General features: G+C 44.5%; 1 protein-coding gene across 1 annotated transcript; it reads right to left on the bottom strand.

Annotated features, from left to right (window-relative positions):
* Positions 1–14,664: 14,664 nt before the first annotated feature.
* On the bottom strand, positions 14,665–20,571 carry LOC124650293. The gene is made up of 5 exons (XM_047189840.1): positions 20,452–20,571; positions 19,903–20,363; positions 19,485–19,806; positions 17,868–19,053; positions 14,665–15,466 (listed from the first exon to the last, which is right to left on the bottom strand). The coding sequence occupies exons 1-4, from the start codon at positions 20,569–20,571 to the stop codon at positions 17,875–17,877; spliced, it is 2,082 nt and encodes a 693-aa protein (XP_047045796.1). The 3' UTR covers positions 14,665–15,466; positions 17,868–17,874.
* Between the last annotated feature and the right edge of the window lie 2,352 nt (positions 20,572–22,923).

Here is a 22,923-nt window from a genome sequence, read left to right as displayed (position 1 = left end):
TTATTCGGTCACATCTTATGTACTTTACTTGGAGCGTTTGTATGTTTCTTGTTTTTTTTTGTTTGAATAAATGCTTGTATGGGAGAGAGACACGCTCCGCTGGTTCGTATGAACACATGTGTTCTTAGCTTTTAATTTTCATGGCGAAGGATGAAACTGCTTCGTTAATTGTTATATGGTTGGAAACGGAAAATGCTACGTGTAGTAACTGGTATGATGTCTTGAATAACCTGATACTTGGCAACTGTTGTGCTCATGTTTAAGCTCTTGCATCGTATACTTGTCACCTATTAGTGAAGAAATACATAGAGCTTGTTAAAATTTGGTTTGCATGAGTGGTTTCTCTAGAGTCTAGATATTTTCTAGTGAGGTGTTTGAACAACAGGGAAGACAATGTATAGTCTTATAATGCTTGTAATATGTCTTTTATGTAAGTTTTGATGTACTAGTTTATGCTTGTGTTTGCTTCGAACAACCTTGCTAGCCTAAGCCTTGTATCGAGAGGGAGTACTTCTCATGCATCCAAAATCCTTGAGCCAACCACTATGCCATTTGTGTCCACCATACCTACCTACTACATGGTATTTCTCCGCCATTCCAGAGTAAATTGCTTGAAGTGCTACCTTTAAATTTCTTAAAAACTATTGTGGTATTGAATATGTACTTATGCACTTTATCTCTTATTAAGTTGCTTGTTGTGCGATAACCATGTTTCTGGGGACGCCATCAACTATTCTTTGTTGAATATCATGTGAGTTGCTATGCATGTCCGTCTTGTCCGAAGTAAGAGAGATCTACCACCTTAATGGTTGGAGCATGCATATTGTTAGAGAAGAACATTGGGCCGCTAACTAAAGCCATGATTCATGGTGGAAGTTTCAGTTTTGAACATATATCCTCAATCTCATATGAGAATAATAGTTGTTGCCACATGCTTATGCATTAAAGAGGAGTCCATTATATGTTGTCCATGTTGTCCCTGTGATGGATGTCTAAGTTGAGAATAATCAAAAGCGAGAAATCCAAAATGCGAGCTTTCTCCTTAGACCTTTGTACATGCGGCATGGAGGTACCCCATTGTGACACTTGGTTAAAACATGTGTATTGCGATGATCCGGTAGTCCAAGCTAATTAGGACAAGGTGCGGGCACTATTAGTATACTATGCATGAGGCTTGCAACTTGTAAGATATAATTTACATAACTCATATGCTTTATTACTACCGTTGACAAAATTGTTTTCTTGCTTTCAAAACCAAAGCTCTAGCACAAATATAGCAATCAATGCTTCCTCTCGCGAAGGGCCATTCTTTTACTTTTATGTTGAGTCAGCTTTACCCATTTCTCTATCATAGAAGCAAACACTGGTGATTAACTATGCATTGATTCTTACATACTTGCATATTATACTTGTTATATTGCTTTGCATTGACAATTATCCATGAGATATACATGTTACAAGTTGAAAGCAATCGCTGAAACTTAATCTTCCATTGTGTTGCTTCAATGTCTTTACTTTGAATTTATTGCTTTATGAGTAGCTCTTATGCAAGACTTATTGATACTTGTCTTGAAAGTACTATTCATGAAAAGTCTTTGCTATATGATTCAATTGTTTACTCATTGCATTAATATTGTTTTGAATCGCTGCATTCATCTCATATGCTTTACAATAGTATGATTAAGATTATGTTGGTAGCATGTCACCTCAGAAATTATCTTTTATCGTTTACCTACTCGAGGACGAGTAGGAACTAAGCTTGGGGATGCTTGATACGTCTCCAACGTATCCATAATTTCTGATGTTCCATGCTTGTTTTATGACAATACTTACATGTTTTGCTTGCACTTTATGATGTTTTTATGCGTTTTCCGGAACTAACCTATTAACAAGATGCCACAAGTGCCGCTTCTGTTTTCTCGCCGTTTTTGGTTCCGTAAAGGCTGTTCGGGCAATATTCTCGGAATTCGACGAAACGAAGACCAAACCTCCTATTTTTCCCTGAAGGCTCCGAACACCGAAGAAGAGTCTGGAGAGGGGCCAGAGGGCCACCACACCATAGGGCGGCGCGGCCTGGCTCGGGCCCGCGCCGGCCTCGTGGTGGGGAGCCCCCATGTGCCCCCTCGCGCCGCCTCTTCGCCTATTAAATCCCTTTCGACCTAAAAACACCGTAACTCTTGACGAAACTCCGTAAAGACTCTAGGGGCGCCGCCACCATCGCGAAACTCCACCTCGGGGACAGAACTCTCTGCTCCAGCACCCCGCCGGGCGGGAATTGCCCCGGAGCCATCTACACCGCCGGCTCCATCGCCATCTTCACCGCCATCGCTGCCTCCATGATGAGGAGGGAGTAATTCACCCCTGGGGCTGAGGGCTCTACCGTAGCTATGTGGTTAATCTCTCTCTCTGTACTCCAATACAATGATCTCGTGAATTGCCTTGCATGATTGAGATCCATATGATGAGCTTTGTATCGCTACTAGTTTATGTGCTACTCATGTGATGTTATTAAAGTAGTCTATTCCTCCTACGTGGTGTAAAGGTGACTAGTGTGTGCACCGTGTGGTTCTTGTCGTAGGCTATGATCATGATCTCTTGTAGATTGTGGAGTTAATTATCATTATGATAGTATTGATGTGATCTATTCCTCCTTCATAGTGTAATGTGGACAAGTGTGTGCACTATGTTAGTTCTTGGTTTATCTTGCAATGATCTATTATGCTCTAAGGTTATTTAAATATGAACATTTAATTGTGGAGCTTGTTAACTCCGGCATTGAGGGTTCGTGTAATCCTACGCAATGTGTTCATCATCCAACAAAAGAGTGTATGTAGCACATAAGAGAAAGAGTTATTTATTATGCGATCAATGTTGAGAGTGTCCACTAGTGAAAGTATGATCCCTAGGCCTTGTTTCCAAACATCGAATCTCCGTTTATCTACTGTTCTGTTGCATGTTTACTCGCTGCCATATTTTATTCAGATTGCTATTACCACTCATATACATCCATACTACTTGTATTTCACTATCTCTTCGCCGAACTAGTGCACCTATACATCCGACAAGTGTATTAGGTGTGTTGGGGACACAAGAGACTTCTTGTATCGTGATTGCGGGGTTGCTTGAGAGGGATATCTTTGACCTCTTCCTCCCTGAGTTCGATAAACCTTGGGTGATCCACTTAAGGGAAATTTGCTGCTGTTCTACAAACCTCTGCTCTTGGAGGCCCAACACTGTCTACAAGAATAGAAGCTCTCGTAGACATCAATTGGATATTGCCCCTGTAGGTACAGCGAAGAAGATTGAGAACAATCCCAAGGCTTTGCTGGAGCTCTATCGAGGAGTTACCAATGATGATTGCCGCACCATTCAGCGCGGCAAGATAAGAAAAATTCAACTCCCCGCCATTAAATATTTCGCTTATTATCTTGCTACTAGCATTCTTGGTAGGGAGAACACTAGCAATATTTCTAGTTATCATCTTGCTTTCCTAGTTGCTGCACTCACTGGAGAGACACCTTATCATCTTGGTGCTCTTGTTGCTCGCCGTTTTTCTAACAAGGGGCCTATTTTTGGGGGAATTGTTGCATCACGCATTTTGGCATATTTAAATCTTCCTCTTGACCCTACTGATGTGAAATTAACTCCTATAAGGCTTGATATTGCTGCTATGAAGAGTCACCAATTTGTTACAACTGACTCTAGTTTAGATAATATTGTCTATAGAATGTTGTTTACCGACGGGGATGAGAGGGAAATCCCTTTGCCGCAGCCGTATTTGTTCAGCATTCACAGGAAACCGTGGTCGCGCTCTAAGGAGGAGGTGGATGAGCAACTGAAGATACATGGCTTCCACCAAGCAGCATGACTCCGAGGACGCCGAGCCCTCTTACGAGTACACCGTCACGTATCCCGGTGCGTCTTCCAAAGACATACCCGGAACAGGATCCATCTTCGTCGTACTACGGAGGTGCCACTTCATGGGCACCATGGGATTGATCTCCACTTAGGCCAAAAGCCTAAACTTGGGGGGAGGTATACCAGCATCACTCATTCTTTGCATATTATAGTTGCTGGATACTTGTATATACTTGTTTAGTTTCTTTAAGTGGTTTTCTAATAAGAGGGAGATGATATTTGGGGAGATGCTGATTGAAAACAGATTCTGGACTGATACCAAAAAAAATTCTCAAAAACAGCCAGAACGTTGTTTTGCGAAGCCAATTTTTGTGCATGTTCCCCAGGTTGTTATCTAACTTTCATTAGTTGAACACTTTTCGAGCTGGGCAGCGGACGAATTTCTTAAAAATCGATTACTATACTGCTGTCAAGTTTGAGGAATTCCTGCTGCTTTGTGTTTATGTGACTCTTCTAGTTTTCATTTTCTTGTTTTTGCTTATTTTCTTGTTTTTGCTTTGTTTCTTTCCTAAAACACAAAAAGACCAAAAATATTTCTGTTGTTTCTCTTCACCATTTGCTTATTTTGGTTTCTTGCTTTTATTTTGCTTTATTTGCTATCGTTGGTTTGCTATAAGAAAATCCAAAAAGATTTTGCTTTGTTTGCTTGTTTCCTTTTGTTCTTGTTTCCAATTCGAAAACACCAAAAATATTTGCTGTTCTTCTTTAGTTTTGTAAAGTTCATTATGGAGTTCAGCGGTCTTCGGTGGTTGGAGCTTGGTTTTCATTCCATATTATTCAAGCTACACAAGTGAAAGGCAATAATGACGATCTACGACAATCCGACTGTGGTGAGAGGCTGGTATGAACTCTATTTGTTTTCATTTTTGTACATATACTCATCCATGTGAGCATGCTTAGTTGTTTCATGTGAGGTATATGTTATTCAAGAAAGTCTAGTAGTTCATGATCTCTCATGTTTAGCTCCAATTTATTAATATGAGTAGCATGTCATAAATATTTGCTTGCATTGCTTTATTCATAGATAGATATGACATTGTGGTATCCTCCTCTGAATAATTCACTTGAATCAACTTGGCACATGCTCACGCATGCATATGACTCGAACAAAAGTCAATTAAGCCTCGATGATTTACTTTGCCTCGTAGTTCTTGTATCACTTTTATGCCTCCGTTAATTTATTTTGTCGCAAGCATGATTATGACAAGCATCGCTCTCTTGATTGTCGCTTCCCAGCCTATTGCTAGCCTTCACTTGTACCGAGCAGAACGCTGCTCGTGCTTCCAACCCCCGAAAACCAAGTTATTCCGTGAGTGTCCACCATAAATACCTATGCATGGCATTTCAAACCATTCCAAGTAAATTCTCATGTGCTACCTTTAAAACCTTCAAAATGCTTCTCAATTTGTGTTAATGTTTTATAGCTCATGAGGAAGTATGTGGTGTTTATCTTTCAATCTTGTCATTTACTCCTCGACGGACTTTCACCAATGGACTAGTGGCACATCCGCTTATCCAATAATTTTGCAAAAAGAGCCGGCAACGGGGTTCCTGCACCCAATTAATTAACTTTCATCAATAATTCTCTTCACATGCTTTGCCCCGATTTATCGATAAGCAACTTAAATTGCAAATAGACACTCCTCCATGGTATGAGAATGTTGGAAGGCACCCGAGGATTCGGTTAGCCATGGCTTGTGTAAGCAAAGGTTGGGGGGAGTGTCATCCATAATGAAAACTAAAATACATGTGTAAACAAAAGAGAAGAGGGATGATTACCTTGCTGGTAGAGATAACGTCCTTCATGGGAGCCGCTCTTGGAAGTCTGATTGATGAGGTAGTTAGAGTGCCCACTATCATTCGTTGACAACAACAAACACCTCTCAAAACCATTTTACTTCTATCGTTAGAAAAATGAAAAAACTCTAGCACATGTTAATCCCTGCTTCCCTCTGCGAAGGGCCAATCTTTTACTTTTTATGTTGAGTCACCATCCTTTCTTTGGGCACTTTCTTGAGAGCACAACTGTCATTCTTAGTATAACATGCTTGTCCCAAAATGTGATTAATTGTGGTATAACTTTGATGCTTTTATCTTTGATAATCTCTACTTCCACTCTTTCCATGAACTTCAAAGGTGCCCGAGCATTTATGTTTTGATATACAAATACGGGCAAGCGAGATACCACTTTATCATATCCTTTTATGAACATTGCAATCCTGCTGATAGACATGATTCATGATGCTTATTATTAATTTGTTGGTACCTTTTCCATGATTGACATAGCTATTAGATGATTTTATTTGCATGTATCTTATTATGAATTGCCTAAGTACTTGTCCATATCATTAGAATATCTACATCATATGAACAAATGTGTTCGTGAAAGTTCTTTTATCGCACTCGCTTGTTAATCTGAATTGCTTGAGGACAAGCAATAAGCTAAGCTTGGGGGAGTTGATACGTCCAAAACGTATCTACTTTCCCGAACACTTTTGCTATTGTTTTGCCTCTAATTTGTGTATTTTGGATACAACTAACACGGACTAACGCTGTTTTCAGCAGGAATTGCCCCGGTGTCTCGTTTTTGTGCAGAAACTCAACTTTCAGGAAAATCCCCGGAATTTATATCAAAGGGCTTATTTTTCCAGAAGATTCACGGAGCCAGAAGGGCATGCCAGGGGGGCCCACGGCCCCGACACCATGGGCCGGCGCGGCCTAGGAGGGGGGCGCGCCGCCCTATGGTGAGGCCACCTCGGCCAGCCTCTGACGCCCCCCTCTGGACTATTTAAGGGTTTCGATCTAAAAACGCGAGACGGGAAGTCGAAGTCGCTAGAAACCATCCAGAACACCGTCGCCATCACGAAACTCCGTCTCGGGACCAGAAACTCCGTTCTGGCACCTCGCCGGGACGGGGAATTGGAGGAGATCATCGCCATCATCACCACCAACGCCTCTCCATCGACCAGCCATGTTTCCCCCATCCATGTGTGAGTAATTCCCCCCTGTAGGCTGAAGGGGATGGTAGGGATTGGATGAGATTGGTCATGTAATAGCATAAGATTGTTAGGGCATAGTGCCTAGTATCCGTAATTGGTACTTTTATGATATTGTTGCAACTTGTTATGCTTAATGCTTGTCACTAGGGCCCGAGTGCCATGATCTCAGATCTGAACATGTTATCAATTCATGATGATATTCATTGCTTTATGATCTTACCCGCAAGTTGTATACACATGTCGCCGTCCGGAACCCGAGGCCCCAAAGTGACGAAATTGGGACAACCGGAGGGGAAGGCGGTGATATGAGGATCACATGTGTTCACGGAGTGTTAATGCTTTGCTCCGGTGCTCTATTAAAAGGAGTACCTTAATTTCCGAGAGATTCCCTAGAGGCCCGGCTGCCACCGGCTGGTAGGACAAAAGATGTTGTGCAAGTTTCTCATTGCGAGCATGTACGACTAAATATGGAACACATGCCTATTGATTGATTAGTACTTGGATACCGTTTTATTATTATCTGCAAATGCCCTATCTTGATTGTTGCATGAGTTTCTCTCATCCATGCAACGCCCGTTCATCCATCCCTGTGCCTACAGTATTTTGATCCTGTTGTTTACTATAATCACTACTACTGTCTTTGTTACACTGCTACTGTTATTTCACTACTGCTATAAAACTGTTACTACTGATAAAGTCTTGCGAGCAAGTCTGTTTCCAGGTGCAGCTGAATTGACAACTCCGCTGTTAAGGCTTTCAAGTATTCTTTGTCTCCCCTTGTGTCGAATCAATAAATTGGGTTTTACTTCCCGCGAAGACTGTTGCGATCCCCTATACTTGTGGGTCATCATGCGTCAGGGTGACCCACTCTCTCCCATCCTCTTCGATTTCATGGTCAACGGTCTGGCAGCTATGTTGTCTAGGGCCATCGAGGCCGGACACATTGAAGGGTGGTGCCGTACTTGATCCAGGGGGGTGACACATTTGCAATACGCGGACGACACGATGGTGTTGATCCAGCCGTCGGATCTGGGGATCACTAACCTCAAGTTTCTCTTACTTTGCTTCGAGAACATGTCGGGGCTGAAAATCAACTTCGACAAGAGTGAGGTTTTTGTGACAGGGGTCAATGACGAGGAGAAGCATAGAGCAGCTGACGTGCTCAACTGCAAGCTTGGCTCGTTGCCAATGAAATATTTGGGACTGCCAGTGAGCGATCGCCCGCTAAGGGTAGCGGATTGGTGCTTCCTCCCCGAGAAGGTGGGACATAGGGTTGACCCCTAGCAAGGCCTTTTTTTGGCCGCGGCCGGGCGCCTTGAGCTGACTAACTCTTGTTTGTCCAGCCTACCTATGTTCGCTATGGGCATCTACTTGCTCCATGACACGACCCACCTGGCCATGGACAGACCGAGATCCCGCTTCTTTTGGGAAGGAGTGGGAAACAAGCGCAAATGCCATATGGTTATTGGGCTACGGTCTGTAAGCCGAAAGAGGTGGGGGGTTTGGGTATCCTCAACACCAAGCTTATGAACATCACGCTGATGCTCAAATGGATATGGAAGCTCTATCAGAACGCAGAAGGGCTGTGGGCTGATTTGATATGCGCGAAGTACCTAGGGGATAGGGACTTGTTCGATAAGGAGGTGCCGGTTAGGGGCTCCCAGTTCTCGAACGCCATTCACAAGATCAAATGGTATTTCAAACTGGGAGCAAGGCACAAGGTCCGGAATGGGAAAATGACCTATTTTTGGCTCGATTGGTGGTCTGGATCCGGCCCCCTTCGGGCCAGGTTCCCTAGGCTATACAGCTGTTGTGATCAACCTTTCATTACGGTTGATGCAGCTAGGGTCAGGGGCGGCACGTCGGGAGCGTGGCGCATCCGCTTTAGGAGGCAATTCAGCCTGGCGGAGACGGTCGAGTGGGACAACCTCTGTCACGAGATACAGGACTTACCCACTGATGACCAACACGATGTAGTTTCCTGATCCTTGGAACCCTCCGGGGTGTTCTCGGCTAAATCAGTTTACTACGGCATGTCGCAGGGGGCGTCGGTGTCACACTTTAGAGATGTTTGGCGGGCACGGGTGCCACCAAAAATCAAGGTGTTCCTATGGCAGCTTATTCGGGGCAAGCTGCCATCATCTGAGCAGGTGGCCAAGCGGCATGACCCGTCCAATGGCCGATGCTCCTTGTGCGTAGAGGTGGAAGACTGCAACCACATCTTCTTCACTTGCCACATGGCGGGATTCATGTGGGCGGGAGTTAGGGAACTGTTGCATTGTGAATGGAACCCGGACGGGATAGGGGATTTCATTGCGCTAGCTCAGGGCATTTCAGGCCCTCTTCGTAGTTTAGTTTGGTTCACCTTTGCGGCCATGTCTTGGTCTCTTTGGAATATTAGGAATAAACTAACTATTGAAGGAAAGCTGATTAACAATCCGACTGACGCCTTCTACCATATGATGCTTCACATGCAGTCTTGGAGGGTACTGGTCAGACGGAGGGACAGAACGCTGCTGGAGGAGGCGCTCAAGGCGGTACGACTGCTGCACGCGAGGAGTAGAGCTGGAGGGTACCCGGCGCCATTAAAGACTACTTATGTTGTTACTTTATTCGACCCGCTCCAGGGCATTTGCTATGATGTATCTATGCGAGACCTCCGTGTGGACATGTGTGTTGGCCTAGGCAGGCTTGTCGTGCAGACTTGTCGAGATCTTGGGTGTGTTATATCTGACTCTTGTGTGGTTTGTTGGGGCTTTATATATAAAATTGGGCTCATAGCCTTATATTTAAAAAGAGTAGAAGTAGTTGCATAGAGCTAGCTAGCCAAAATGTTTTCTACCGTAGCTCAGCTCCAAGTTTACGGAGCCCAACTAGTGTATTTGATCAGTGCCATTTAGTTTGGAGTAGACATTGACACGTTGATGCCCTGGTCTCAGCTAGGTCGGGAGTTCAGTGCTATCCAAAGCCATCTCCTGTAGTCTACGGTTGTTTTACCTCGAGCTTCCGTTTGTTATGTGCATGGACGAGTTGAACTTGACAAATGGAAAGATCGAGTGGTTGAAGTTCTTGGAACCGGGAATCATAAATATTCTTGATCCAGGGATTATGTGCCTGACCTGATCTGGTTGGGGACAGAGGCGAACTGCTTTGTCGCTTCGTTGCCTAGCCAACTAAAGGCTTGTTTGGTACTAGAGTTTTAGTGGAAATTAGCGGGGATAATTCGCTCCAAATTTCAAATCCCCACTTATCTCCAATACATGTTTGATGGTAGAGTATGAGCGAGTTTAATCCCCACTTATTCCCACTTTTCCCTAAATTTTAGTATAATTTTTTCAATCCCCAATACTCTACCTTTACCTAGTGGATTGGGGTTGGGGTTTTGTGGGGATTGGGTGACAAAAGTGATTCACCCAATACTCTAGAGTATTATACCCACTAATCTCCACTAAAACACTAGTACCAAACAAGGCCTAAGTGATGGAGAGCGGCAGAGCATGCGGCTGTCCCGTCAAATTGGACGATTTACTTCAAATACTAACAAAGCTTGGGGGGGGGGGGGCGGTGGCCCCCTGACTTGTACATAGCTACGCCAGTGCTTGTGAGATGTAGTGAAGTGTTAGGCCATCTTGAGAGTAATTAAGCTGTACGAAGACAGAAACACACGGCAAACAATTGTCTTCATAAAACACACGACAAGGCACACCTTTGCCATGTCAATTACCTTGGTACAAAGCCATTTCCCGCCTAATGTAGTGGAGTGTTCGGCCTTACTGAGAGTAATTAAGCTGTACGAAGTTAGAACCACCCCTCGAGTACGAGCATATAACCATATACATAACTTGCCAAAGTTGGCAAACATAGTGTACAGTTTAATTTGTGGGATGAGAAAATAATTGTCAATAGGCTTTGTTAGTGGTTTATGGACATGGCAAAGGAGCTAAAAGAGGAGTTTCTTGCTGAACCCTCGGCTTGGTGTAATAATGTGAACCTGCCACGTATTGTTGGGAGCGAATATCGACATTATTAGACATTGTGGTGAAAAAAATAAGTTGACAAGTTTGCTCCATTCTTCGGATGTCTTTAATATAATTATTCACACGTTAAACTTGGGGTAGATTTATATGTCTGGCGGTATTTATACGTGGTCCAATAATCAAAATCCGCCTACTCTTGTGAAGTTTGATAGAATTTTAATGTCTTCTTCCTGGGAGAATATTTTTCCTTTATTGTCGATGAGAAAAAATGCGAGAGAGTATTCTGATCATAATATGCTCATTTTGGATACTAAGTGTGGTACTATTGGGAGATGGTAGAATGTATTCAGGTTTGATGTTGGTTGGTTTAAAAATAAGAATTTCTTGGAAAATATATAATCTATTTGGGACAAAGATATCTATTATCCAGATCCTACTGATATTATAAATATTAAATTGAAAAGATTCAAGAGACATTTTGAAGGGTGGGGTGCAAATATATTTGGTCATATGTAAAAATCGAAAAAGTAGTTACAGGAAGAATTGGTAGAGTGGAGTCCAAAGAATAAATGGAGGACTTTGATGCAATTAAAGAGAAAAAGTGATATTCGTAGTATGTTGATGGAGATGTATGCAAGTGAGGAGTTATATTGGCATCGAAGGTCAAATGAAAAATGGTTGCTTTAAGGTGACAATAACACTTTGTTTTTTCATAGAATGGCGAAAGGTAAAAGGAGGAAACATAACATGCAATCTTTAAATAAAGATGATGTTGTCATTGAAGGAACAACAAATTTACTTGCACATGCGACAGAGAATTATAAAGATCTGTTTGGACCAGCACCTGGGAATTTGTTTACTATATTAGATGATCTTTGGGAACAACATGAAAAAATAGGTAGAGAGGATAATATAAAGTTAACTAGGTATTTTACTGTGGATGAAATGAACAATGCTCTTTTTTCTACGAAACTGAATAAAGCGCCAAGACCCGGTAATATTCCCATTGAGTTCTTCTAGCATTGCTGGGAGATAGTGATGCCTGATATAATGCATCTGTTCAACAAATTCCATGCTGATCAATTTGATGTTCATAGACTAAACTACAGTGTTATTACCTTGCATCCTAAGATTAATGGGCCAATAAAATTCAACATTTTCGTCCCATTATTTTGTTAAGATTCCTTTATAAGTTGATCACAAAAACTTTATCTTCAAGGTTGATCCATTTTCTCCCATACTTTTAGTGTAAAACAAAATGCGGCCATAAAGAAAAGAAACATAACTAATGATATTATGGCTTTACATGAGATTATTCATCATACACATGTAAAGAAAAAGTTGGGGTGGTGTTGAAATTGGATTTCGAAAAGGCGTATGATAAAGTTAATTGGAACTTCTTTGCTTCAATGTCATAAAGAGAGGGGCTTTTTTTATGGTTGGTGTAGTTGGTTGCTTAATTTTTATCATAATGGGACGGTATCTGTGAAAACTAATGATGAAGTGGGACCGTATTTTCAAAGTGCTAAAGGGGTGAGACAAGGTGATCCGTTGTCGCACACGCTTTTTAATATGGATGGAGAAATGCTTAACAAAAATGGTGTTGAACGCTGAAAAAAATGGTCTGTTGTTGGTTTGGGTGCTGATTGATTCCTAATGGTGTTGCGATTTTACAATACACCAATGATACAATTCTATGTTTTGAACATGATATTGAGAAAGCTATTAATGTGAAGTTATTGCTTTATGTGTTTTAGCTGATGTTGGGACTTAAGATAAACTTTATGAAAAGTGAGATGTTTGTAGTTAATGGGGATAATGAGGTTACGGCTTTATATGCCAGTGTGTTTAACTGTCAAGTTGGGACTTTGCATGTGAAATACCTGGGGGTGCCGGTGACTTTTGCTAATCTGAAAAATATAGATTGGGGTTTTGTGAATGCTAAGATGATTAAGAAACTTGCAACCTGGATATGCGATAGTGCATCTTCCGGTGGAAGATTGACCTTGCTACAATCTTGCCTGACTGGTTTCCAAAACTTTTATTTGAAAAAAAAATGACTAATGATGCATTTCTTCTGGCACAATATAAGTAAAAAAAAAGTACTATATGGTAAAGTGAAGGAGAGTATGTAAAGCTAAAGCTAAGGGTGGTCTGGGGGTTAAGAAGGACCTTAGGAAGCAGACTATCAGCCTTTAGGTGAAGTGGTGGTGGAAGCTAGACACGAGAATGACATGTGGAAACAAATTGTGAAAATGAAATATTTAAAATATAAAAATGCAGCGAACGTGAAAGTAAGATTCAATGATTCATCTTGTTGGAAGTCATTGTTGAAAGTGAAAGATATTTATTTGGCTGGCAGAAAGGTAAAGTTGAGTAACAGTAATTTGGTTTGGTTTTGGAAAGATGTGTGGCTGGGAGAAAATTCGTTTGAGCAGCAGTTTCCTTTGTTGTTTGATGTCTGTCAGAAACCTGTGATCACGTTTACCCCCTGTTTGGTTGCGCGGAATTGGGGCTCGGAATTGGAATTGAGGGCCAAAAAGGCCAATTCTGTTGTTTGGTTGTGCTCGGAATTGGATCTTGGAATTCGGGCCCAATTCCGAGCTCACCCCCGCGCGTGTGTAACTTATCCCTTCCCCAATTCAGAGGTCAGGACCTCCGTATTGGCTCTGAATTGAAGCATAACGCTTCGCTCCGTCCCGCAGGCCTCCTCCTCGCCCCGAGCTCTGCCGCCGCCTCCTCCTCGCCCCCCGAGCTCCGCCGCCTCCTCCTCGCCCCCCCGAGCTCCGCCGCCGCCTCCTCGCCCCCCCGAGCTCCGCCGCCTCCACCTCCTCGCCCCCGAGCTCCGCCGCCGCCTCCTCGGCCCTGAGCTCTGCCGCCGCTGCCTCCTCGCCCCCGAACAGGCCAGCTCACGCGAGAGGAGCTCCTCCCCGAGCAGGAGGTGGCGCATCGCCCGGCTCCCCTCGCGTGGTCGGCCGGGGCCCTCGCATCTCCGGCCTCCCGGCACCACGACACGGACACCCCCTCGCCGTCGTTGCTCCACCCGCGCCGTCGGCAGCCCCACGCGGCCGCAGCTCCAGCCCTTCCCCCTGTCCCAACGCGGATCTCGTGCATCCCTCGCCGGCAGTCTGGCGCTTCTCCCTGCCCGCCGCCGTCAGAAGAATCTCGGGCTCGCCAGCCAGTGCTGATTCAAATTGAAATTTTGCAATTCCACACAATGTGCATCCAAACAAGATTTAGAATTCCATTGATCTTTTGATTCTATAGCTGAATACCACGCGCATCCAAACAACATTTGTGGTATTGAATTGAATCGGTTGATTTGGTTTTCCATTGCCAATTCAATTCAGAGCCCAATTCATTGCAACCAAACACAGCAGGGTTTGGGAGCAGGCGTTCTTTGGAGGGAGAAGCATGGGAGCGAGAGAGTAGATATTCTTGTGTAGATGTGTAGGAGTTGTAAGTGGACGGGAGTGTGTCCAATCCAAGCCATTTGTTAGCAAATGGTTTTGGATTTCTTGTAATTGTAAGGCACGCCTGTGGAGTGTGGACTGGTAGATCCAAGAAAGAAATGTAGGGAAGTGGACGCCACTATACTTGTAAAATTCACAGGCAGACAAGAAGGCTATTGAAAGAACAAAAATAATGAACTTCAGAAATCTGACTATGATCCAATAGAATGTTAAAAGAATTCCACAGCTATAAGCCCACCCTACCTGGCCTGCTTCTTGTAATTGTTTTCTTCCTTCTATAAAGATAACTTGGCCTGCTTGAATGACATATGGATACATAGCATAGCACTGCTTACATGTCCTTTGGTAAATCATGCTATAAATAAGTTTGTGTTGGCAAACTAGCAGACATTAAATAACAGAATTCCAACTATTTGAAACAAACAAGCTATCTAGCTAGCCTTCGACATTGTCTTCTAGTTTGTTTTCTGGGGAATCTGCTACCAAACATGGTGTGTATGGGAAAGAGGATTTTATGTATGCCGCATTACTATAACAATCATCTGGGTATACTTTACCCAAAAGCTGAACCCTGGAGGTATTCAGATGATAGGCCGCAGCTCTCTCAATCGAAAGATTCAAGAATATGACATCTTTGTAAGGATGAAATCCAATGACACCAACGTATCCAAAGAAGCTCTGTACACCCTCAGATTCACTGTCAACCATATTATCGTTGTCCGAATCCCATTCGACTTTACTCTTCACAAGTGCATTCTTGTTGTCATCTTCATCGTTGTTAACATCTTGTAAATTTTGTTGACCATAGTGTTCACCACTGTCAGCATCTTCTAAAATCCAGGGTCCCTCTTCGTCATTCTCACCAAAAACACTCGTTACAGGTGAGACACTATTGTAAATGTCAATGTGATACTTCAGCACCCACTCTATGGTACCACATGAATCGTCAAGGATCCAAACACGAAGCTTGTACCAATCATGAAATAATGCACAACATAACCCTTCCTTTGATCGTCCTAGATAAACATCCTCGTATTCAGACTCCCCAATATCTGTTGGCATTTTAATTACCCGATACTTATTATTTGACAAGGATATTCTGCAAAATAATAAATCATCAATAATACCATATTCGAGAATTGGTGGAATTGCTTAGTCTTTTAAGCGGAAAAGCATGGTGGAAGAAATAAGATATAGATAGAACTACACATGGAAGCATGAACTCGCAAATACAAGTTGTTTCAAGGTCATATTATACAAATATATACATGTGACTATATGAGCACTGGATTAAGAAATAATCAGCATTGCAGTAACACAAGTGGATCATATGGTGCTTACCTCATAACGGTGAAGCCACCATTGCACTGCACAAATAATGCACCCTGCCAATAAGCGCTGCAGTTCTGACCGAATGCATTGGACCCCTGCAATACCTTGTCAGAAGCCATCCCTGCGGCCTCGCCTTCCCGGACAAAAGCCCTCTCTTCCCACTGACCCGTGCGTGATGAGAAGGCACACAGAGGCCATACTGATGCTGGCCACTCCTTGGATGGTTCGGCCCTCTCCTCTATGAAAGGGCTTTCAGGAACGATCAAGACCTCGTAGTGCAGTGACTCGGCGGGATCAAACACAAGGTGTGGCGGCTTGTGGAACCTCCCTGGGAGCGGGGGCGGGGGCGGGGGCAAGCTTGCCCGCCACTGTGTCGCGGGGTTGGCCACGTGGAGCCCTTGCATGTCTTTGTAAAGCAGGAGTCCATTACAGTGACTCAGGATGTAGGCTCTGTTCCACTGGCCTGGCAGCCGAAGGAAGTTGAGCTTGCCAAAGATATCCGGCTCCATGGAGGGGTGAGAGAGGAAAGCCGGATAATCGCGATCACTATACATGAGGAAGATCCCGCGCACCGAGTGCGGCAGGAGCTCCGGGAGTAGCAGCCGGCGGCCGTCGACGATGGCGCGCCACGCCTTGCACACGCACCGTGCGGTGGCGAGGCTGCGCAGCGGGAGGCGGCGGAGGATTTCCGCGAGGGCGTCCGCGGGCAGCGCCACGGCCATCGGATCTCCTTCCATCCTCAGGTCAGATGAGATCAAGGATGTTGAGATCCATCGAGCACCAGGGGGGATGGCGAGAATTTCAGATCTTAGCTTCCCCGGAATGGGGATCGGATGAAAAGATGAGGCGTGTAGGAAACTTAAGGCATAAGCATTGACGGTGGGCCGGCGTAGCCGTGGACGCCTTCATTTCTCAGCGCATAAAAAGATTACAAATTCCTCTAAAAAAAGATTACAAATTGGCCAACCTTAGTTTCGGCCCGTATGCTTGAGTTCTTTTTCTGAAAAAGTTACTCTTATACATTCTTCTATTCGGCAAACCCTATATATGTGCGGACAATTTCTCCCCTAGTTTCTTGCCCTCTTTGATTTTCTGTGGTTTCTAGTTGGCTTTTTGCGGTTTTCTTAGTTTTACTTCCTCCCTTTTATGTTTTATTTATGTTTTATTACCTTTTCAATTTTCAGAATTGTTTGAATTTAAAAAATGTTTGAATTTGAACCATTTTTCGAATCTGAACAAATTTTGAATTTAAACAAATTTCCGATTTCAAAAAACATATCTACAAATGTTTGCATTACAAAAGTGTCGGACTATCGGCGTTTTGCAGCAGTGTTCTCCACAAGAGGGGGTGGTGTCCTTGGGAGGGTTCTTTGCGGTGCTACACCTCTGTATCTCATATTTCGGGGTGAAAATCCTAGGTTTGACCTTCAGTGGTTTGTACCTGCCAATGGTGAATCCATAGTCATTTCCTTGTTAAAGGGATTGTCTTGTCTGTAGATTGGACCTTTTGCATGGTGAAAACCTAGGATCTGACCTTGCTGGCTAGACCAGATGACCTTGCTGGATAGACCAGATGACGAAGGTGTTTGTGCAGTGGTTCCTTCTTAGAGGCGCCATTTTTTGAGAAACTTCTATGCTCTCGAGGTGTCGTCATCATTGGTGGTGCTACGGCTACGAGTCTCTTATTGCTTCGGCAAGGTCTTTGCTTTTTTTTTCTTCTTTTGGTTATCTTTGTTTTTTGGTTGTATGCATCTTTAATGCCTAGACTTACTCCGATCATTATGTTGTTGTAGAGTTTAGGTGTATTGTAATAGATATCATCTTGATATTAATATATTCCCTTAATTTGGTATTAATATATTTTCTTTATAAAAAAACAGTTTGCTTACCAACGGGCGAAGACTTCATTTATAGGATAAATTTGCCATGTCAACTTTACCTTCGCTGACATCAAACAAACAATTTGTAATACCTCATGAGGGCATAAGAGAGAAGCCAAGGCTGCTTATGAACACATTTTCTTCTTGGATAGCAATACGACATAACACATCATTATCAAACCATTACGATGCAACAAACAGCTTCTAGCTTAAAGACTATTGGGACCCTAATCATGCATAGCTGCTACAGCTACTAATTGTAAGCACTGCCATGCTAGGTAAGCATACCTGCATCTCAAGAAGGCATTCCTCTTCCTGTATCGTTGCTAGACCTTCGAATTTGTGGGATGAAAGAAGCACCCCCTTTTGCAGACTTTGACAATAACATTGAACTGTGAGGATCATGATATGGATTTGGTGAGATACTAGAACCATGCTGGTAAAGAGATGAAGTTGACATCATATGACTAGCAGGGTTTCTTGAAAATATGGTCTGCTGACTTGATACCAAACTGAACTCTGAGCCATAGCCATCAGTAGAGCACACCTCGTTTTGGGGAAACGAGTCTGTTGGCAACCGAAACAAACCAGAAGAGCTAACTGGTATTTTTGCATCATCACCTGGTAAACTGATCCTGCTTAGGTAGCCTCCTGACACTGGCAGTGCCAATATTTCCTGGCTAAGAGACATGCAAAGTGAAAGTTGTGTGTCATTGAATTGCAAATCATCCTCTATGTAGTGATCCTCCGGTGCTGGAAGTGCCAACATGTCCTGTCTGGGTGGACTTGCCCTGCTCAGCTTTTCTCGGAGGGACATCTTGGCATGTTGAAGGGCATCTAGGACACCTCCAATATCATCACTTGAGAGTTGATGCGGCTGCATGTCAATCTGGTTATCAGTATGGTTATGAAAGCATGACGAACTCCATTCAGACATTTTACTTTTAGGAGTATCGCTTAAAGGGCTTCCAACTGATGGTGTAGTTATGTAGTGCTCATAAGGGCGAGCATTCGCATGGTAGCTTGAACCACTATCTGAATTTCCATCTCCTTGACCTTTATTATGTCCTGTAATTGGGATGCTAGTATAGCCTTTTTGTGGCGAAGAAGCAGATCTTCCAAGATTACTACACCCACTCCCATCAATAATTTCAGTGTAACTTCTATGTACCAGCTCATCCTTCCTGGCATGCAATTCACTATTGACTGAAGCAACTACTGGAGTAGCCCACCCAAAATCATTACCAGATTGTTTGCACTTCCCAGTAGCCTTTACTTCTGGAACATTTGATGACAAGCCAGAGACAGAACCATTCAACAAACATTCCGAGGGACTGTTGATTCCAAACAGATCTTTACCTCTTGACTGTGCCTCTTCAGGAACTACGTCTTTAGTCATAACCTGACCAGCTCTGCCCCTCAGCTCCCAAGCCTTTTCATTCTGGTTTAACTTATTGTCCCGGTCAACATCATCCTGGAAGTTGAAATGCAGAAATACAAGTCAAACAACAAAAACAGAAGCTCTTTAAGTTTTCTATTCAGCAACTGAAATAAGTAAAAGCAAATTGTTTGGTTTAATTGACAGAAAGTGTTTCATGTTACGAGTAGAACAATCATTCCAGAACAGATTAATACGCAGGTTTCATAGTAGTAAAAGGGCAAGCATGGTAAATTGCAGTCTGCTATTCCAACAAGCAATTTGACATGACTACCGGGTCAATCAAATGCTCAAATCAACCCGTTGTTGAAACCACAAAATCCACCATCTCAAGTTCTTAACACAGATTATATATCTTTATGAAACGGCATCAAAATGTAAGGCAAATCTTTAAATATGGTACAACTAGCACAATAACCATTGCATCAAACGGAAGGGCTTTGTTAACTGAAAATGGCAGCACGTACCGAAGTTGAATCCCGGGTTCCGCTGAATTTCTTCTCCCACTCCCTCTGAGCGTTTTCCTCTGCCTCATACTGCCCAATCAGCTCAGCCTGCTTCTCGAGCACCCTCTCCATCTCCCCGTCCTTCTCATACTCCACGGTGTACCTCTCGTTGCCATCCTGAACTCTCCCATCACCAGAAGAAGAACCTCGCCCATCTTGGCTCGCCTCACCACCATCCAAATCATGCTGCTCGTCGGTGCAGACAGTACAGTCTGATGTTTCCTTCTCCATCTCCAGACCCTCGGCGGCATTGTCCTTGCCATCCTCATCTTCAGTCTGCAACCTGCTAATATTACAAACAGTATGATTACAGCATGTTAGATGCGCAACGCAGAGCTATATATAGGCAAACAGTAAGCAGATAGTTTCAGCAATGTACCTCGGCTCCTTCCTCTTGATCTTCCGGCACGACTGCCCCGGCTGGTACTTGGGCGAGGAATCCGCGGCGAGCGAGCGGAAGTAGCTGCTCCTCCTGTGGCTATGGCCGTGCCGCTGCCTGAGCTGCCTAGCCTTGTGATGCGGCTGCCGCCGGTCCGAGTCAGGGCTCGCGGCGCGGCCCTTCCACGACAGCCCCCCGGGGCCGGGCTGAGGCGCCCCGGCCAGGCCTCCCAGCTCCGAGCCCGACAGCGCATCCTCCGCTTCCCCGCGGGCATCGCCGCCAGTCCCGCGCTCGGCGGCCTCGGGGCCACCAGCGCCGTTGTCGTCGGAGCCGGAATCCGCGGCGTCGGAGAAGCGGCCGAAGCCCTGCGAGTCGAGGATGGCGAGCACGTCCGCGGCGGCCCGCTCCGCCTTCCGCCGCTGGGCCGTCACCGCCCGGAGCAGCTCCTCCAGCTCCGCGACCTGCAGCGACGGGGCAGTCAATCCGGGAATGGCGCGCCGAAATGCGCGGCGCGCGCGGGAGGGGGGGGAGAGCGCAGCGCGCACGTACCCGGTTGGCGAGCTGGTCGGCGCGGTCCTTGGCGGCGCGGGAGACGGAGCGCTCGGAGAGGAGGCGCGCGCGGAGGAAGTCGATGGTCATGGCCGTGGTCGCGTCCGCCGCCGCCGCCATCTCGGCGACCTGCCGCCGTCACTGCCGCTGCGTGGTGCGCGCGATTCTGTGCTCCCGGACGCTTTTGCTTTCGCTATCCGAGCGAGGAGCGACCGACCATCGTCCCAGTGCCGGAAGTCACGTGACGACGGTGCTTTGTTTGGCCCGCGTCCCACCCACCGTCACTCACGGCAGTGCGTGGCCGCCGTAATCGACAAGGCAGTAGTAATGATAAACCACCACCACCACCACCACCACCACCGGCCTGTGTCAGCTCAGGTTGGTGCCTCCGCTAGAATTCTGATCTAGAGTATACGTAGGAGTAGTATTTTACTTTAGACACCAAATGTCCGTTTTATTTGTTTGCATCGGATGGGTGATAGGAAATGGAGCATTTTGATTCAGGCTGGCCATTTTAATATGGGTGTGATTTTTTACTCGACTGAGAACTAATTTTATTGATGTAATCAAATTTTCGTTGGAACTTACTTTGTAACTCATGACTAGCACGAATCAAGATGTAAATTAAATATTGTAAAACTTAACTGAGCACCAAGTTAGTTCTCAGCTAGCCCCCTTTTTATTATGCCCCCTTTTCCTATTCATCCAATTGGCATACCACATACATGGATGGAAATATCACCCAAAAAAAATTAATAGCTAATATATTCTCATTAATTAGCCACTCGTGGAGTTCATAAGCCATTGTAACGAACCAAAGTTTAAAAGATACATATGTGAGATCATGCATCACGCTCAGATAACCATTTTCTTCTTATCGAACCAAGCACTTTGAACATATTCAGAAAAAACCAAGCACTTTAACCGGATCCATGATGTTCGAGTCGGCTATCATGATTCGATTCTCCTTGACGACGAATTCGGCCTCTGCTTCCTTGGTCCTTGACTGGGTATTGCTCTCTTCGACTTTAATAGCTCTTTCTTGCATCTCAAGATTTTTTTTGGTAGCTCAAGAAAGCTTACCATATGTTCATCTTTTTTGTCGATCCCTCATCTCATTTCTACTGGCATTAGCCTCCTTCTTCTCGCTGATCAACCCCTTCAATGTCTCTTGTGCAAGTGATGAAGCGTCACGCTTTAGATCTTTGCTTCGTGGCCTTGAGACCCTTGGCTGAAATGCACGGTCACCCGTGCTTGGGCCACCCTCTTCAACATCGATGAGCGATGATTCGTTGCCATGTTTTTTCCAAGCCTTCTAGAACCTTTCTTTTGTAGGAAGCACGGCTTCTTTCCCACTTGTACACATTTTGAATTGAAGTAATCCAAAGCTTGAAGGCTTGGAGCATCTACACATTTGGATGAAATCTATTAAATGTAGTCACATGTGCAAGGCATATTCACAAATATAGAATAGATGAGGTTTCACTAAGGGTGTCAAGTGGGATCCCACTTTTGTCCCACTTGTAGTATAATTTGACTTTTTTAGTACAAATTTTGACATCAAAATTTGAACTACATAGTACAAAATGACATCCCGCCGGGATCCCACCTTGACACCCTAGGTTTCACCAAGTCTTTCATGTTGATGCCACTCACGAGTCCATCCTTCACATGCTCATATGCACCACAGAATCTACTGATCATCTCTTTTTGAAGAGATACGTCATTCCGATCACTCCCAAAATTCTAGGTCTCAAATTTTCTATGCTCATGAAAGTATTTTCCAACCCTCCTCCAATACGTCCCTTCCTTTTCACTCGGAACCACAAAATGGATCTTGTCCAACCTCCATATAAGCCTCACAAATCAAATTTTCCTCCATGACTGTGTATGCTCTGGTCCATTGGATTTTCTTCTTTTATGACGTGGCATGTCGGACGACATCATCATCCACAGGCCCGGAAAACAGTGGCTCTCCATCAATATAGAACCCATCTTGTTGGGTATCTTGTTCATGGTACATAGGGTCGGTCTCATTGATCATGTTGTTCAAGATGAGATCGTCCTTGTCCTTGAAGTAGGCCTACACAATATTGCACATTACAAGACATTTTGACATGAAAATGGGCGGATAAATGACATGTTGCAATCATACAGGGTCGGCGCCAGGCCTGCCATTTTTTCAAACAGTTGGTGGGGCGTAGGCATGTTGGTGGCGGAGATCGTCTGTGGCCTCTTGCCATCTCTAGCATTGAGTCGTCAGCCGCATGAGTACGGCTGAGGTTGTGGGAAGACATTACCGGGTTGTCTGACATGGATAAAATCTCCGTCGACATTGAATGGGAGCTACCTAGTCTGGACGGTGCGCGAGCGTGCTTGGCAACGTGAGGCAGCTCCATCAGTCAAAGTGTTGGTCATGAGCTCGCGGATGAGACCGAGCTCGTCGAAGAGGCGCCAACGACAACACAAGCC

This window comes from Lolium rigidum, chromosome 4 (assembly GCF_022539505.1).
Source record: "Lolium rigidum isolate FL_2022 chromosome 4, APGP_CSIRO_Lrig_0.1, whole genome shotgun sequence".
In the NCBI taxonomy this organism is placed as follows: Eukaryota; Viridiplantae; Streptophyta; class Magnoliopsida; order Poales; family Poaceae; genus Lolium; species Lolium rigidum.
This window is presented reverse-complemented; position numbering and strand designations above follow the sequence as displayed.

Bases quoted from the DNA above. Each gene is read 5' to 3' on its own strand.
- LOC124650293 (XM_047189840.1), bottom strand. From the start codon at position 20,571: ATGGCGGCGGCGGCGGACGCGACCACGGCCATGACCATCGACTTCCTC. The intron at 19,807-19,902 runs GTACATTGCTGA...TAATATTAGCAG, and splicing joins ATCAAGAGGAAGGAGCCGAG to GTTGCAGACTGAAGATGAGG. The intron at 19,054-19,484 runs GTACGTGCTGCC...TTCAACTTCCAG, and splicing joins GAACCCGGGATTCAACTTCG to GATGATGTTGACCGGGACAA.